The 16,211-nt window shown below is 35.5% G+C and overlaps 2 protein-coding genes and 1 long non-coding RNA gene across 6 annotated transcripts; 2 read left to right on the top strand and 1 right to left on the bottom strand.

The window, feature by feature from the left end:
• The first annotated feature begins 1,308 nt into the window (after window positions 1–1,308).
• Window positions 1,309–3,883, top strand: LOC109853279. The gene is made up of 3 exons (XR_002250100.1): window positions 1,309–1,881; window positions 2,304–2,448; window positions 3,218–3,883. It is a non-coding gene; the product is annotated as an uncharacterized LOC109853279 (long non-coding RNA).
• Window positions 3,884–4,116: 233 nt separating this feature from the next.
• Window positions 4,117–6,153, bottom strand: LOC109853214 (synaptosomal-associated protein 29). Its single transcript, XM_020425100.1, has 2 exons — window positions 5,691–6,153; window positions 4,117–5,119 (listed from the first exon to the last, which is right to left on the bottom strand). The coding sequence occupies exons 1-2, from the start codon at window positions 5,952–5,954 to the stop codon at window positions 4,595–4,597; spliced, it is 789 nt and encodes a 262-aa protein (XP_020280689.1). The 5' UTR covers window positions 5,955–6,153; the 3' UTR covers window positions 4,117–4,594.
• A 1,755-nt stretch (window positions 6,154–7,908) lies between these two features.
• On the top strand, window positions 7,909–15,790 carry LOC109853218 (exportin-1). Of its 4 annotated transcripts, none has more exons than XM_020425105.1 (14): window positions 7,909–8,056; window positions 9,450–9,675; window positions 9,766–9,960; window positions 10,052–10,402; window positions 10,501–11,226; window positions 11,327–11,561; window positions 11,656–11,819; window positions 11,938–12,072; window positions 12,167–12,310; window positions 12,392–12,538; window positions 12,622–12,870; window positions 12,997–13,249; window positions 13,322–13,572; window positions 13,657–15,790. In XM_020425105.1, exons 2-14 carry the CDS (start codon window positions 9,478–9,480, stop codon window positions 13,801–13,803), a joined length of 3,195 nt encoding a protein of 1,064 aa, XP_020280694.1. In that variant the 5' UTR covers window positions 7,909–8,056; window positions 9,450–9,477; the 3' UTR covers window positions 13,804–15,790. The 4 variants fall into 4 exon arrangements, with proteins under 4 accessions (XP_020280694.1, XP_020280693.1, XP_020280692.1 ...); XM_020425104.1 differs by lacking the exon at window positions 7,909–8,056 and adding an exon at window positions 8,333–8,437; XM_020425103.1 differs by lacking the exon at window positions 7,909–8,056 and adding an exon at window positions 8,340–8,531.
• Window positions 15,791–16,211: the final 421 nt, after the last annotated feature.

Here is a 16,211-nt window from a genome sequence, read left to right as displayed (position 1 = left end):
ATATTCGCATATTAAAAATGCATGTATACCGCATGGAATTATTGTTCGTGAAAGACCGCACATCGTGTATTGACAGCGAATCATTCTGAATAGCGTCAGTATAAGTAAATTGCAGAAATTGCTGTGTTACAAATTTGTGAAAAACTAGATTAAGATACTCATCGTTACATTCTTGCGCAATATATGTTCCAATTTTTTTTTTTACAAATTAAAGACGAAGATCTATATATGCCTCCATTTGTGTAACACACACATATCTAATACATTTCGCAGAAATAATTGTTAAAAATCATGATTCACTTCTCTTTCAAACGGTAATCTATCTGATATAATATTTTTTTAACAAGCTTATTTCTTCAACACAATATAAAATAGTTGTTTTTATGTTTAAATCTGCTTATAAGAAATGAAATCTTATCGTTAATTCTCTCGGATTTTTACAATATTCTGATAATTTGTGTGCGCAAATATATACATCTCTTTTGAGAGTTTATTTTCGTACGTTGATCAAAAATACAAAGTGCGAACGGTGAAATAGAGCCGATAAGAACGAATTTCATTCCGCTTCGATCAACTTTGCTGACTCAAAAGCAGTAAAAGCTCGCTAAGAAAAAGCATTTTTGTTTTTATCGCAGAATTGTTGGAAACAAACGCTCACAACATTCCGCTCGCAAATTTCCTCTGGATAGTAAACTTGAAGATTATTTTTACTTGTAATAACAATTTGCACACATGTTAGGAAATAACTCGTTAAAAATCACACTCGTGATTCGTGTTTTTGTTTTGTTCTTGTTTTTAATTGCCTCGCAAATACAATGAGATTTTTATCACAGAATCGCGGTAAAACATGCAGCGATCGCCGCGCAGAGAAAAGCCGAAGTGGTTTACGAGACGACTTCCTTTGTTTAACGACGTAAATAGATTCATCATCGGTCACCTTAAAGCGCAAGTTTTTACGCACGTCGCGTGACAATCACGATCATATCGCGCATATGTGACTTTAAAATGACATTTATGGCTTTTTTGCCAAGTATTGTCGAATAATGCAAATTCGCTCGTTTGTCTATATATGTCAGAATGTTTTTGCTTTTCACAATAATATGAGAATGCAAATAACACAACTTGTCTGCTTTAATAAGTCTTTGTGATTCTCAAGTCTTGCGCGCATCTGATAACAAAATATTTAATAATGTATTTAAAATATTTTATATTACATCTGCGAAGCAATAATATTAGAAAAAAAAACAAAAGATAAATAAAGATATAAAAAATGTGAAATTAAGTCTCACAAATCTTTATCTCTTCGTATAAAAAAAAACTCAAGCAATATGATTCTTTCTTAAAATAAATACTTGCAATTCTTCAATGTGACTTCGTTCGCTCAACATTTGATAACAATAAGTACATATTTACGTATGATTATTGTTATACAAAATTAGAACTAATGAAAATAGCAGATTTAACACAATAATCGGAAATAGCAAATAGTAAATTTACAATTGTAATGTGTTATTTAAAACACTAGTACGTATTGTGTATTTTTTATCTCGTGAGAAATCACTATTAAATCGATCAAATATTTAACACGGAATGTTTGTTTGATATAATTGTAACATATTGTGTCACTTTTTTAAGAATTTGTTTTTCATGCAATTTATGTAATTACGCAAGAATCGAGTTGTCGTTGATTTTTAAATGCCGGAAATGTCAGTCCGCAAATAATTTTCGATGAAAGATAAACAACACAATCGCATTGCAATAATATAAAAACGGCTATGGTGCTGTGCACGAGTTGTTAGTACGAGCGTACGTTTCGACGTAAAAGAAAAAAAAATGAAGCTCTTCAGCAGACTGTTCTGTTTCTTTCTGATGTGCATCGTAGTGAGTATATAACTATTCACAATTAATTGATGAATATATTTCATATTCATCAATATATGACTTGCATAATGTATGAGCTATGTGTGTTTCTGACAGACAAAAAGTTAAAAAAAAAATTAAAACACGAAGAAACAACAATAAAACAAACATGAAGTACATGTAAACAGACTCGAAATTGTTCAAAAAAGAACTCAGCTTTGCTCTTCTGTATTCTCTTTCGAGTCTTTTTTTGTATATGTATAATAGTTAGTTATTATAAATTACTTTTTTGATATACGTTGTGTGTATAAGTACTTGGAACAAAAAGGAATTATTTGAAATACGCGATTGTGTTTTATGTTAACATAAAAAAAAAAACATTATCATGTAATTATGAAAATCTTGAGAGAATATTTATTAGTTGTCATTTATCTTTCCCTTAGGCAACGATGTGCATGACTGTCGGAAGTCATTCTTCTGGTGGGATTGAAGGACAGCGAAAAGTAGCTTGTGGAAGAGGAAGACGACCACCAACAACAACACCAGCAACAACAACAACCGGATCATAAATAAAATTTTACAAAATAGGTGAGATCTTAAGTGATGATCGACTCGTACGTATACGCGTTTTAATTTTCGACTTTTTGTTTTATTAGCTTCTATCGGCGCTTGATTATTTTTTTTTTTTTTGCGTTGTAATTGCTTTAGAAATTGAATTTTCTTATTGAAATAACAATCCAAACAAGGCGCACAGCACCAATCAGACGCCATACTGGACTATGCTTCAAAATTTGTCGCGTGAAGTACTTAAAAATTAAGTGGAAGAATCGAGAATCGAGAGATCGACGCCATAACAATCGATTAGCTAGTCAAACGCCTTACTTTATCCGACAAGTATTTGTGAGTTCAAAGAGAAAAAGGACTTCCTGCGCATAATAGAAGAAAAACGGACAAAGTGGACAACATTGCACGCGGAATTGGCGAGACATTGCCTACTCGTTGGCAGCCAATGACTGTAAACTAAGAAAGATTTTGGTAAAAAAGATTTGCAAAACACACAGGTAAAAATTCGCTACCTTCTCTCTCTGAACTCAGTGTGGAGCTTCAAACTGGATTTTTGCATTCGATTGTTATGATGATCGATCTCTCGATTCTCGATTGTTTCGCGATTTTTTTCGTCGTATTTAAATTTGAACTGAAAATACTCTTTGATTTTTCTGGAAAATTATAAATTATGTTAACAATTGAAATTTTAAGCATATAACATATTCAATATAAAAATATCTTACATATTAATTAGAAAAATATTCATATAATAAACAACCTAAATTGATTTAAACATATATCACTGTTTTAGAAGGCAAGCCGCGGATGAAATTAATCTCCAGTTCTCCAGGCGGATATAAAAATTGCAAACGTCGTAGAAGAAATGTAAAATTATTATCTTTTGTGACCTTTAAATGACTTCACTATTTTGATCCGCGTATAAATATTGTTACGTATCAAAATTCAAGACACCTTGATATGCGAGCAAATTAATATTGGAATTAAAAATTTTGTATTTGTTACACAGTTCGCGACATCATCTAATTTTATCGATGTTGCTTTGATGTATATTTCAAACGTTACACGAGTCGTAATAAAGACGCAACATACAAAGTGTTTCAATGTTTATTATATAATCCTGGCAGTCGTTGTATTATTCGCAATATTTTTGACTCATACATGTTTCTTATACAACAATGCATAATATTACGTTACTTACAATTCTAGTCTTAATATGTCCTTAGTTCTCGCGCGTAATTATATATCGTACATCGATACTTACACAAGAGAAAAGGAAAAACATTGAAATTGCCAAATGATACCTCTGTACAGACACACATCTGTTATTGTCTATCCTATATATTACATTTTATTGCTCTCCGCTCTCTCGTTTTAATCGCCTATACTTCTTATATACAATGGCTACATGTAATAGTCGTAAAAATCTATAGGAAAAAACCTATAAAAAAAAAAAAAATAAACATAATCGCAGGTGTGTAAAGAACTTGCAGAGATTCAAATTGTGCTAAATATTTCGAAAAAAAAAAAAACTGTTTTTACGCGAAAAAGGAATTAATATTAAAATATACAAAAAATATATATAAATTGCATGTAACGATTTACTAATAACAATTTTCTTATTAAAAATTGTAATTAATACGACATACAAATTTTTTTCTTTGTTACAATTGTCGATATGCAGTTGTTTTGTTTTTTTGTTCCTATTTTCCCGACAGTCATGCACTTGGTTTTTACTCGACAGCAAATGAATTGCAATAAGAAACAAAATTGTTTCGCGCATTATACATATGTATGTATGCTTATCACAGTTTTTTGTCTTTGCATTAAAGACTACGAAATTTCACGAAACGTTAATTAAGAAATGTTTTTTTATACGCGCTCGAATACTCGCATATTAAAAACGTATACTGCATGGAATTGTTGTTCGTGAAAGATCGCACGTGTGCTGACAGGAAATCATTCTAAATAGCGTCAGTATACTTATATTGCAGAAAAACTATAAAATACTTGGCGTTTCATTATTGCGCAGCTTATGATTCAACCACACAAATTAACGTTGAAGATTCATATATGTCATTTGTGTAACATGCAGCTGCAGAAATAATTGTTAATATCATGATACTTTTCTTCAAGAAAGTAATCTCTCTGATATGACTTATTTAGAAGCTTATTTTTTCAGCAAATGTAACATGTCCTTATTTTGTTGCTGCAACAGTATATCCGCTTTATCGGTTTTATCGGTGATATTGTCGATCAGATCGTTTTGCAAATCTATCTCTTCGGACAAACCGATCGCCAGATTTTTCAATTTCGCCAACGATCCGCTCATCTCATTCAGATTCTGTTCGAGGGCTCTGGTCACTCTGTCGCTAGCTGGTCTAGTGTCTTCCACATGATTGTCATCAAAATTGTCTCGTATCTTTGGCGACGAATAGGAATTGCTCATGTTATTCTGCACTTGTTCCAGCGTGTTGGACAGCGCGGGAGACGTTACGGATCCGGAACTTGATGATTCGGACAATTTAGTCGATGGTATCGGAGCATCCAGAGATTTTCCACTGAGATAGTTCTTTAAACTACCAAATACACTTTTTATGCCTTGTATATGTTTCTGACTAAATCTTAATGTACTGTTGATATCATCTAGTCTCTTCTCCGTTCTCTGTAACTGTTCTCTTTGTCTAATCAATTCCTGAAATCAAATTTGCTTGCAAATTTCTGATTTGTATTAATGACAATGCAGATACCTGAGAAAATTAACTTTGCCAAATATTTACTATGTATTATTATTACATATATAGTCAACCTTGAATAAACATTTTTTGTGAGAATTCTTTTGTGTTTGAACTGTTTTTGAAAATCAATTAAAAATAAATGAAATGAATGTTATTAAAAGTAAATTTAAAATAATCACTTATATATATATATATATATAGGTCAAGTAACTTAGAACTAGAAATATTGAAAAAAAGATAAAGCTAATCTTCTTATATTTCCATAAGTTTTTCTTCTCTTTCTTTAAAAAAAAAAACCTTCACAAAATCTCTTTGGAGATTTTCAGATTTCTTTGAACAAAGATATTTTTGATTATAAAACTCAGCCACACAAATTGATACATTGTCTTCATAAGATTTTCAGATCCAAGATACGTAACAAAAAGAGCATATTATTCAGCATAAAAAATTGTTTTTTTCCATCAAGGTTGAAAATGTTATCAGCATGCTTGCGACATTATACAGAACTGATATGATCGTTACTATTACCTCAGCTGTAGCCACACCAATTTGCTCAGAGTCTCTCAGAAGGGAGACAGATCTCTCTGAGGATTTTATCGTTCGGTCCTCTATTTCTTTCCTACGTTCCAACAATTGCTGACGCTGTTGCGTCAAGTCATTGTTGTAATTCTGATAACGTCCCGCTGGCTGATTTCTCGCTGGCGCGTTCTTTAGAAACGTCTCATCGTCCACGTCGTCCTCCAACGAGAAGAACGGGTTTTTCGGATCGCTCAGATAATTGTGAGCCGCCATTTATCGTACGAAAATTTGGAAATGTGTCCTCCTGTCTTAGCTGTGTATCTTACGTTAAGTTGTGAAAATTTACTCCGAAAATATTCGCCTGCTGCGTTTGTTTTTTGACACTTTGTTCTTTGCAAAGGCGTATTACATATGTCACAAGATAACGTTCCGAAACTGCGCATGCGATTTCTGATAACACCAGTCGTGCTAATTGGTTCTTAGGAAATGATGATTCATAGGGAATTTACGAGCGATTATTATTCGCACAGTTCCGATCTTAAGCCCGTTCTCACATTAAGTGCAAGACTCAAACGCAAAATGCAGATCTCATGGAATTGACCAATCGCATTATTTAGTCAAGTCAGCCAATTGACTAAAGCCTGTTCCTATATTGATCGCAAGCACAAACGAAAGGAACAGGTCTGATAGAATTGACTAATCGTATTGATCAAATCAGCCAATTGACCAGCGTGATTGATCAATTCTACGAGATCTATATCTTGCGTTTGCGCTTGCAATCAATGTGGAACGGGCTAAAAACGGGCATGGTCAAATCCACGACACCACCTATCCAAAATTATGTCAGAGAGAAGACTTAGGCTGGATCCTCATTGATCCTCATGCAGACACCGGCGCTTTGACATCGAGCGTTGATTGGTGAAAAGCGGATGGTGACGTTAAACGGCAGCTCTAATTTACCCTCACCACCTGCTTTTCACCAATCAACGTTCGGTGTCAAAGCGCCGGTGTCTGCATGAGGATCCAGCCTGAGAGCGGCCTATAAGAAAATGTAATCGCTTTTCCGCTTTGTAAGGCCTGGTTTATGCGGGCCTAAGATTTTAATATTTCTGTTTATTAACGGAAGCATAACAGAATATAACAGAAGCATTGAAATCTTATAGTTGAACTGTACCAATTCCGGGATAAATTAACAGTTATTACCCGCATAAACAAGGCCAAAACAAGGCCTTATTTGCCCGCATAAACCAGGCCTAAGCCAGCACAATGTCCATGAGTGGTGCACATTGTCAACTACGTAGCCATGTCCACGAATGACTTGTCGGTACGTACGTTATGTTCAAACGTGGTTCTATTCCGTGCAGTGTGCACGAGTCTACACAAGTGTAGAGTCGACACTTGTCTCTAGCCGCTTTCAGTCTTCTCTCTGCTTTTTAGATAGAGTTATCGAGAAATTATTTAGAAATAAAAAAATTGAGCCAGAATATTCCGGCAAAATGTAAGAGAAAATAAATTAAGGTCTAAGATCTTATCGTTTTTTGATACTTGCATTCGATTGGGCTATAAGGATACTCTAGGGAAAACTCTAATCGGCGGTCAATCGCGTGCTTGAAAACCAGAGCAAACGTGATGACCAATTCGCTCTCCGTTTTGGCATTCGCAGTTCTCGGAAAAGCGAGAAGTTGATTGCACACATTTCTACATATCTTCTTCTTCTTCTTCTTCTTCGCTTATACGGCGCACGCTCCTTTCACAAGAGGAAGGAGCAAAAGCCAGACCGTTTTCACATATCGTCGATTTAGATACTGAGACGTACAACAACTAGAAGATAGTCAAACCGCTTGAGAATAATGTCGCATTTTCAACTCAAATTGCAAAATCTATTTCGTCTCTCCTTTGAAAAAAGTAAACAAAAATCGCATCAGTTAGTTCGGTTTGAAATTGCAATGAGAATAATTGCGCGATACAAAGTATCTCTTATCGTCAGATCATCGAAATTCCATCAAAATTTCGACCGTCTCCGAAACGAGATTTTTGTTACGTCAAAAGGAAACGCACGTGTTTGCGTGACGTCGACGATGCCGCTTCTCTGACGTCACGTTAAATCGCCGTTCGTCGCTCGCACCCGATTGGTCCGAATTCCGACGTAGGGCCAATCGTCGTCGCGGATACGTCCGCAATGGTCGTGTAAACTTTTTTCGGCCATCTTGTTGTTATTTTCGAAAATCTCGAGGAGGTTGGATTTTGACGAGACGCAGTAGTAGGTGCAAAACGGCGCCTTTCGGCAACACGTTGTTCTTCGTAAGACCGGCGATCAAAAAAGACGCGGCTCGCATGAGGTTACGAGCACGAGGTTACGACAAAGAGCGGTCACGGTGGGTATCGGGAGTGATTGTGCGACACTTGCACGTAGCTTCGACCTCTTCTCGCTAGTGTGACCGTCGTCGCAAGAGCATCGATGGCAGAAAAGGGAGAGACGGGAGGAATATAACGCGTTGAGATAAACGGGAGTGAGAGAAAAAGAGAAAGATTGTATGTGAGCAAGAGAGAGAGAGAAAAAGAGAGAGAAAGAGAGAGTGAGCGAGAGAGCGAGCGAGAGAGCGCTTGGCGCGGAAGAGAGGGAGAGAAGGGGAAAGAAAGAGAGAGAGAGAGAGAGAGAGAGATGCAGTGAAGAATGACGAGTGTATGAAAGTACGAAATCTTGTCGTGGTGCGCGGGAACCAGCACGTCGTGGTGTTTGATCCCTTTTATGCATGGTAATTTGCGTCGAAGTATTTTAATCGTCGGTGTGAACGGTGTGCTTTTTTTTTACTTCTCGAACGGAGAGTACGTTTATGAGTGTGAAATACGGTAAGTTGGCGGGTTGATCATCGCGCGGCACCTCGCGCTCGTGAGCCTATCGTTTTCCAACGACGACGCAACCGTCGCGGATCCTTCGGCACGCACCGCTCGCGAAAACGTTTTGACGAAAATCGCGACGGGATCGCGCAATTCCGCCAAACGCGCCGTCACGTTTCGCGCGTTCCCCGTCAAATCGCGCCGTTTCCCGGTCGCGTTGTTTGTTTTCCCCCCGTGTTAGAATCCCGCATCCCGAACTCGCAACATAACCTTGCTTCCTATTGTCAAATGTAGGTTAGATCGAGAGCGGCCCGCGCGGATCGCTGACCTTTTCTTCGGTCGCGTTAAAAAACAATCTTTCGTTTGCGGTTAAGAATCGCGTTCGTTTCCGTCCGATGCCTTTTGATGTCGCGATTCCATTCGTTTTTCGCAACGACGCGGACACGTGCGTCGAAGTTTTGAAAGAGAGAGAGAGAGAGGAAGCGAGAGAGAGAGAGAGAGCGAGCACGCGGCTCCGTGTAACATTTTATTTTTCCCCAAAGAGTACGTACCGCTTAATTTCTTTATTCATCGTCACGCGTTTTTTTTATACACGATCTCGAGATTTGTTTCCAATCCAAAGTGTCGATTTAAAGAACAACAAGATAAAGTTAGCGCTTGAGTTATACAAAGAGAGAAATTGGGTGCAACGAAATTCACTCTATTGTGTTTATTTTAGGGTACACGCATGTATATATATAGACTGTATCTTTGTTTGCATTGGTCATAAGTATATTTTCAATGTTAAAGTTTTTAGATCACAAATAAACTTAACATATATCAGTCTTGTATTCAGAACTTCGAACATGTACACTCATGATCAATCCGATTCTCCAAAAAATGATCTATTGTTGGAACTAACAAGTTTGTATGTTTGTTTTTCTCATCTAGAAGATAAGACGTAATTGCGATACATACAATGGCAACTTTGGCCGAGCAAGCATCTAAATTATTGGACTTCAATCAGAAATTAGATATAACGCTTCTTGACAATATAGTAGGATGTATGTATACCGGTATAGGAGAGCAACAGAGAGTTGCTCAAGAAGTATTAACAACTCTTAAAGAACATCCAAATGCTTGGACACGAGTAGACACTATTTTAGAATATTCACAGGTAAAAATTTATATTGCAACAAAGCAATTTTGTTTCTTTATTAGTGTTCCCACATGTGCGTGTAAGTAACGTTGTCACATTTTTGCATAGAATCAACAAACAAAATATTATGGCTTGCAAATACTGGAGCAAGTAATAAAGACAAGATGGAAAGTATTACCACGAAATCAATGTGAGGGTATAAAAAAATATATCGTAGGCCTTATCATAAAAACAAGCAGCGATCCTGAGACAATGGAAACTTCAAAAGTCTATCTTAACAAGCTAAATATGATCCTCGTTCAAGTAAGTAACTCAAATGTAATGTATGTCTTTTGTAAAAAAACATTGGTAATTTAGTTATTTATTTTTTTTATGCACACTGTTTCTCTGTTAGGTATTAAAACGCGAGTGGCCAAAAAACTGGGAGTCTTTTATCAGTGACATTGTGGGCGCCAGTAAAACTAACGAAAGTCTATGTCAAAATAATATGGCGATTTTGAAATTACTATCAGAAGAAGTGTTTGACTTTTCTAGTGGTCAAATGACACAAACAAAGGCGAAACATCTTAAGGACACTATGTGCAGCGAATTTTCACAGATATTCCAGCTCTGTCAATTTGTAATGGAAAACTCTCAAAATGTACCATTGGTAGCAGTCACGTTGGAGACGCTACTGAGATTTTTAAATTGGATACCACTCGGTTACATCTTTGAAACAAAATTAATAACCACCTTAATATTTAAGGTAGTAGGACATTTTTCTTGTTTTTTTTGTCATATTAAACAAATCTCCGTTCCGTATCAATCATCACTTTTTAACAATTGTGGTTCTCTAATTTGCAGTTCTTGAATGTACCAATATTTCGGAATGTGACTTTGAAGTGTCTCACTGAGATAGCAGCGGTTTCCTCAACTGTTCCGAATTATGACGACATGTTCGTGATACTATTTATCAATACAATGCAACAGCTGGAAGCTATGCTTCCATTGGAGACCAATATACGCGAAGCTTACGCGGCTGGTCAGGATCAAGAACAGAATTTTATCCAGAACCTAGCTATGTTTCTCTGCACTTTTCTGAAAGATCACGGCGAGCTAATAGAGAAGAAACAATTGAACGACACACTACTTAAAGCGCTGCACTATCTCGTTCTTATTTCCGAGGTTGAGGAAGTTGAAATATTTAAAATCTGTTTGGAATATTGGAACGGGTTGGCGTGTGAATTGTACAAAGAGAGTCCTTTCGTGAATTCTCCACCGGCGCTTTTCATGCCTAAAAACATTACCGCTCCTCGAAGAGTATTTTACGGTCCGGTCTTGACGAAAGTGCGGTACATCATGATAAGCCGAATGGCAAAACCGGAGGAGGTTCTTGTCGTAGAAAATGAAAACGGAGAGGTTGTGAGAGAGTTCATGAAGGATACCGATTCGATAAATTTGTACAAAAATATGAGAGAAACTCTTGTTTATCTCACTCACCTTGATTATATGGACACCGAAAGAGTAATGACAGAGAAGCTGCAAAATCAAGTTAACGGCACAGAATGGTCTTGGAAGAATCTCAATACGGTAAGTTTTTTCTCTGGTCTGTATGATATACATATATGTGCAATAGAAAATATTGTAACAACAGCATAATGTGTTGTATTTATCGTGTTTTGTTTGTTAGTTATGCTGGGCAATAGGCAGTATTTCTGGTGCTATGCACGAAGAGGACGAAAAACGATTTTTAGTAACTGTAATCAAGGACTTGCTTGGTTTGTGCGAACAAAAGAAAGGAAAAGATAACAAAGCTATAATCGCCAGCAATATCATGTACGTTGTTGGCCAGTATCCGCGATTTCTCAGAGCTCACTGGAAATTTTTAAAGACTGTTGTAAATAAACTTTTTGAGTTCATGCATGGTAAGTGAATAATACTTTGTTTTTTTTTTTCGTCATTGTGTATATGCTTGTGTATGCGCGTCTAAACACAAGTAACCTTTGATTTCCGTCGCAGAAACGCACGACGGAGTACAAGATATGGCGTGCGATACTTTTATTAAAATAGCACTAAAATGCAGAAGGCATTTTGTTACTGTACAACTAGGAGAACCAATGCCATTCATTGAAGAAATTCTTTCTACAATTAGCACCATCATATGCGATCTTCAAACACAACAAGTGAGATAAATCCCCGCTCCTTTTATTGCTTTCTATTTTGTATTTTTAACATAATGTGATGTGATCTTTTTTTCTTTTTTTTCAATTCTCTGTATAAAAATATTTTATACGATTATAGGTGCATACATTCTACGAAGCCGTCGGCTACATGATAAGTGCCCAACCTGACAACGTAGCACAGGAGCAGTTGATCGAAAAATATATGCTTCTTCCTAATCAAGTTTGGGACGATATTATCAGTCAAGCGTCGAAAGTATGTGGTTGTTTTTATTGCGCTCAATTAAAAGAATCGAACATTTATATTTTGCGTATAAACTAACGGTTTTTTAACACTAATGTTTTTTTAGAACGTAGATGTTCTGAAAGACCAGGAAGCTGTGAAACAACTCGCGAGCATTTTGAAAACGAATGTTAGAGCATGCAAAGCACTTGGACATCCGTACGTTCTTCAGTTAGGAAAAATATACTTAGATATGTTGAATGTTTATAAGGTATGTTTTTTTTTTTTTTGTGAATTTTTTTATAGAACATTTCAAAACGCAGTTACTATTATCGAGACGCATTTGTTTTAGGTTATGAGTGACAATATAAGCGCCGCGATTGCTGTGAATGGTGAGATAGTTATGAAACAACCTCTGATCAAGAGTATGCGAGTAGTGAAAAAGGAAACGTTAAAACTAATATCGGATTGGGTGAGCAGAACTACAGATCATCAAATGGTAAATTTTCTTGTTTACTTTTGAACTTGCATAACTTGTCTCGTTGAAATAAACTTATTGAAATATTTTTCTCTTACAATCAGGTATTGGAAAATTTCATACCACCATTGTTGGATGCTGTTTTGCTGGATTATCAAAAGACTAATGTTCATTGTGCTAGAGAACCCGAAGTGCTTAGCGCTATGGCCATCATAGTAAACAAATTAGAAGGTCATATCACTAGCGAAGTACCCAAAATCTTCGATGCAGTATTCGAGTGTACTTTAGAAATGATAAACAAAGATTTTGAAGAATTCCCCGAACACAGGACAAACTTTTTCCTTCTTTTGCAAGTAAGAAATATCATGTATATACATATATTAATTTTTCTTTACGTCTATATATATGTATATCTATTAATTTACTTTCTACATGAGCGAAGATTGATAATAAGCGTTGATTTTTATCTTTTACTTCAGGCAGTAAATGTTCATTGTTTTCCTGCGTTCCTTTCAATACCACCAGCTCAGTTCAAACTGGTTCTCGACTCTATAATATGGGCTTTTAAACATACAATGAGAAATGTTGCGGATACAGGTTTGCAAATTCTGTATCAACTTCTATTGAATATTGAGCAACATGAGCAGGCGAGTCAAAGTTTTTATCAGACATACTTCACGGATATTTTGCAACATATATTCAGTGTTGTCACGGATACATCACACACGGCAGGTAAAGTAGTTGCATATTCTACTATTCTGTTAATGTAGTTTTATCTCTACAAGTTTTTGTTTATGTACACAGGCCTCACAATGCATGCCACGATTCTCGCTTACATGTTCACACTTATCGAGCGCGGAAAGATTCAGGTACCTCTTGGCCCTGTACCTGATAATACTTTATATATTCAAGAATTTGTTGCGAGATTGCTTAGAGCAGCTTTCCCGCATTTAACTGATAATCAGATTAAGATAACCGTGCAGGGACTATTTCATCTGAATCAAGATATCACCGCGTTTAAAGAACATCTCAGAGACTTTCTCGTGCAAATCAAAGTGAGTAACACTTGGTACACAATGGTTTGTTCTTCTTCTGGTTAAAAAAAACTCAACATAAAACACGTCTGTTTCTTTTCGCAGGAGTACACGGGTGAAGACGATTCTGAGCTTTACCTGGAGGAACGAGAAACGGCACTGCGACTGGCGCAAGAGGAGAAGAGGCGGCAGCAAATGGCCGTACCAGGTATTCTCAATCCGCACGAAATGCCCGAGGAGATGCAGGATTGAATTATCCTACGTGATCTTTGTCGATCGTTTTATGCACATCCGAAGAACAGTCCGTTAAAGGAATTACTGTATCCTTTGAGCTGTAATTATCCCTGCGACATCACCATCATTATAAAAAATCAGATAAATATTGATTACTTACTGAAACCGAGTCTGCAAAACTACACTCTTGTTAAGGAGGTAAGCCCGAAGCGTGGTGACTGTTTGTTTGTCTGTTATAGAATTTTAAATGAAATTCGAATTTCTGTTGTGGATAATGGGACAATTGCCTGCGAGCGATGCTATTTCATGTAATGAAATTAATAAATTGCTTCTCACAAAAAAGTTAAATGTCTAAGAAACAATAACTAAAATATGCGAAAAGATTTTTATCAAAGGATTAATTCCCATTAATCTGTAAGAGAAAAAAGAAAAAAACAAACCACAAGATAGAAACGACAAAAATGACGTTACCATTCTTTAGAAACTAACGGTCGATTGACGCGATTATGTATTTCTTGTGTAATGAATTTTCTATTTTACGAAGAATTTTCCCTGAGAAAAAACCCGCGTAACTACAATTATATTATTAATTAAGTTTCGTTTTAGCATTTTCTATGCAAAATAAAAGAGAAAGAAAAAAAAACGTAGCTCAACAGAGTTTTTGTGCACATTCTTATCGAGATCATTTACAGTACTGTCCATGGAATATATGAAAATATGTATGTATGTCTGTAAGCTTATTTGTGATAGCTTATACTAAAATGTATTAATACATGAATTTGTTATAATATAAATACTACAAAGGAAAAAAACTCTTTCTTCCTGTTCCATTTTTTTTTAACGAGCAAGAAATGATATGTATCTTTCGTTTATTCGCGCGTAAATAGGAAGAGACGTGTCATTGGTCTCTTAGCTCTACGATGCCAATAAAAAATAACTTTTGTTTCTCCGAAGAATAAAATTCACACGGAAAAAAAAAATGTTACATAATACTTAGATAAGAGACACACTTGCGGGTGATAAAACTTACTGTTAGATAAATGCAAATACACATAGTACGTATATCTAACCCGAATAATTTAAAAGTCATATAAAAAGATATACGTATGTATATGTATATATAAATTATGATATATTTATGTGTATGTATATGTGTGTATATCTTTTTATTATGTACTAGCGACCTATATTTAACTTGTTAGGATGTCTACGCATTTATATTTGATCACTATAGACATAATGAGATGATTGCAGTGAATACTTGGGAATGTGGACTCTAATGTGTATATGATCGGATTGAAAAAATATATAGGTAGAAGATCTCTCCTCCGATATATAATAATAATAAGGTGTGTGTATATGAGATACAATTGAGATAAATACGACCAGTATGAAAGTGTAATTATAATGCAATGAGAATCGTATAAAACAAAATGATGATACGTATGTATGTTTGAATCAGTGTGGAGCTTTATAAAATGTAATACTTGATTGATATTAGAGAAACTACGAAGGGAATACACAACAACAACAATGAGGACGTTCGGATTCGAAATAATATTTTGCATAAAATAGTATCGTCGCAGCAGGCTTTGAAAATGCGTTAGGGTGTGTTTTTATCTGACGATAAATGAGCGAGAAGAGAGTTGTGTGTGTAACATAATATTATATGTATTATTATATTATGAGGGCCATATAGTGGATGATTGTAAATTTAAAAATTAATCACACAACACGAACACATTTAACACCTTTAGGTTTCATCTCTGATTTTTTTTTTTTTTTTTTTTTTTTATATTCGTATTCCTGAATAGTTTAGCGATCGTGAGAAGTATGTTTCTTATTAAACGTTTCTATCTAGTGAAACAAAGGTGTAGAAAAGAATCAAGTGTTTTTTAATACATCCGTTTTTACGAAGTCATCGCATACTATCAGTTTACACGCTGCGCAACGTTCTCTCGAATGATACTCGAGACAAATTCAAATAAATAAATGTTTTATTGTAGTACTGCCTTACGTTTATTGTCTGAAAGCAAATTTTTCTAACTTCTTTTATATCTCTCGTCTGAGAGAGAGCTCATGTATATCTTCTAAGTTTAAGTTTTTAAGTATTTTGAGGAAAGAAAAAAGTAATCCCTACGTCTTTACTCAGTATCGTTATGAGATCCATTGAATGAGCATAAATGGCTTTAGTTGTAGATCTTTTACAAAGAAAGAGATATATCATTTGTGTTTGTACGATAAATTGCGAGCGTACACGATAACTTATATTGTGTGAGTGAGAAAGAGTAAAAATGAGAGAGAGAGAGAGAGAGAGACAGGAAGAACTATATATGAGAGTGAGAGAGAGAGAGAGAGAAAAAGTGAGAAAAGAGTTTGATTAATAAATTTTTAGTATAATCTATGTGAAATTGCAAGCTTTTATT

The sequence above is a fragment of the Pseudomyrmex gracilis genome, unplaced genomic scaffold (genome assembly GCF_002006095.1).
Source record: "Pseudomyrmex gracilis isolate BER0280 unplaced genomic scaffold, ASM200609v1 scaffold_45, whole genome shotgun sequence".
Lineage (NCBI taxonomy): Eukaryota > Metazoa > Arthropoda > Insecta > Hymenoptera > Formicidae > Pseudomyrmex > Pseudomyrmex gracilis.
Note: the sequence above shows the minus strand (reverse complement) of the source record. Positions and strands in the feature narration are given on the sequence as shown.

Bases quoted from the DNA above. Each gene is read 5' to 3' on its own strand.
- LOC109853214 (XM_020425100.1), bottom strand. From the start codon at position 5,954: ATGGCGGCTCACAATTATCTGAGCGATCCGAAAAACCCGTTCTTCTCG. The intron at 5,120-5,690 runs GTAATAGTAACG...ATTTGATTTCAG, and splicing joins TTGGTGTGGCTACAGCTGAG to GAATTGATTAGACAAAGAGA.
- LOC109853218 (XM_020425105.1), top strand. From the start codon at position 9,478: ATGGCAACTTTGGCCGAGCAAGCATCTAAATTATTGGACTTCAATCAG. The intron at 10,403-10,500 runs GTAGTAGGACAT...TCTAATTTGCAG, and splicing joins TAACCACCTTAATATTTAAG to TTCTTGAATGTACCAATATT. The intron at 11,227-11,326 runs GTAAGTTTTTTC...TTTGTTTGTTAG, and splicing joins CTTGGAAGAATCTCAATACG to TTATGCTGGGCAATAGGCAG.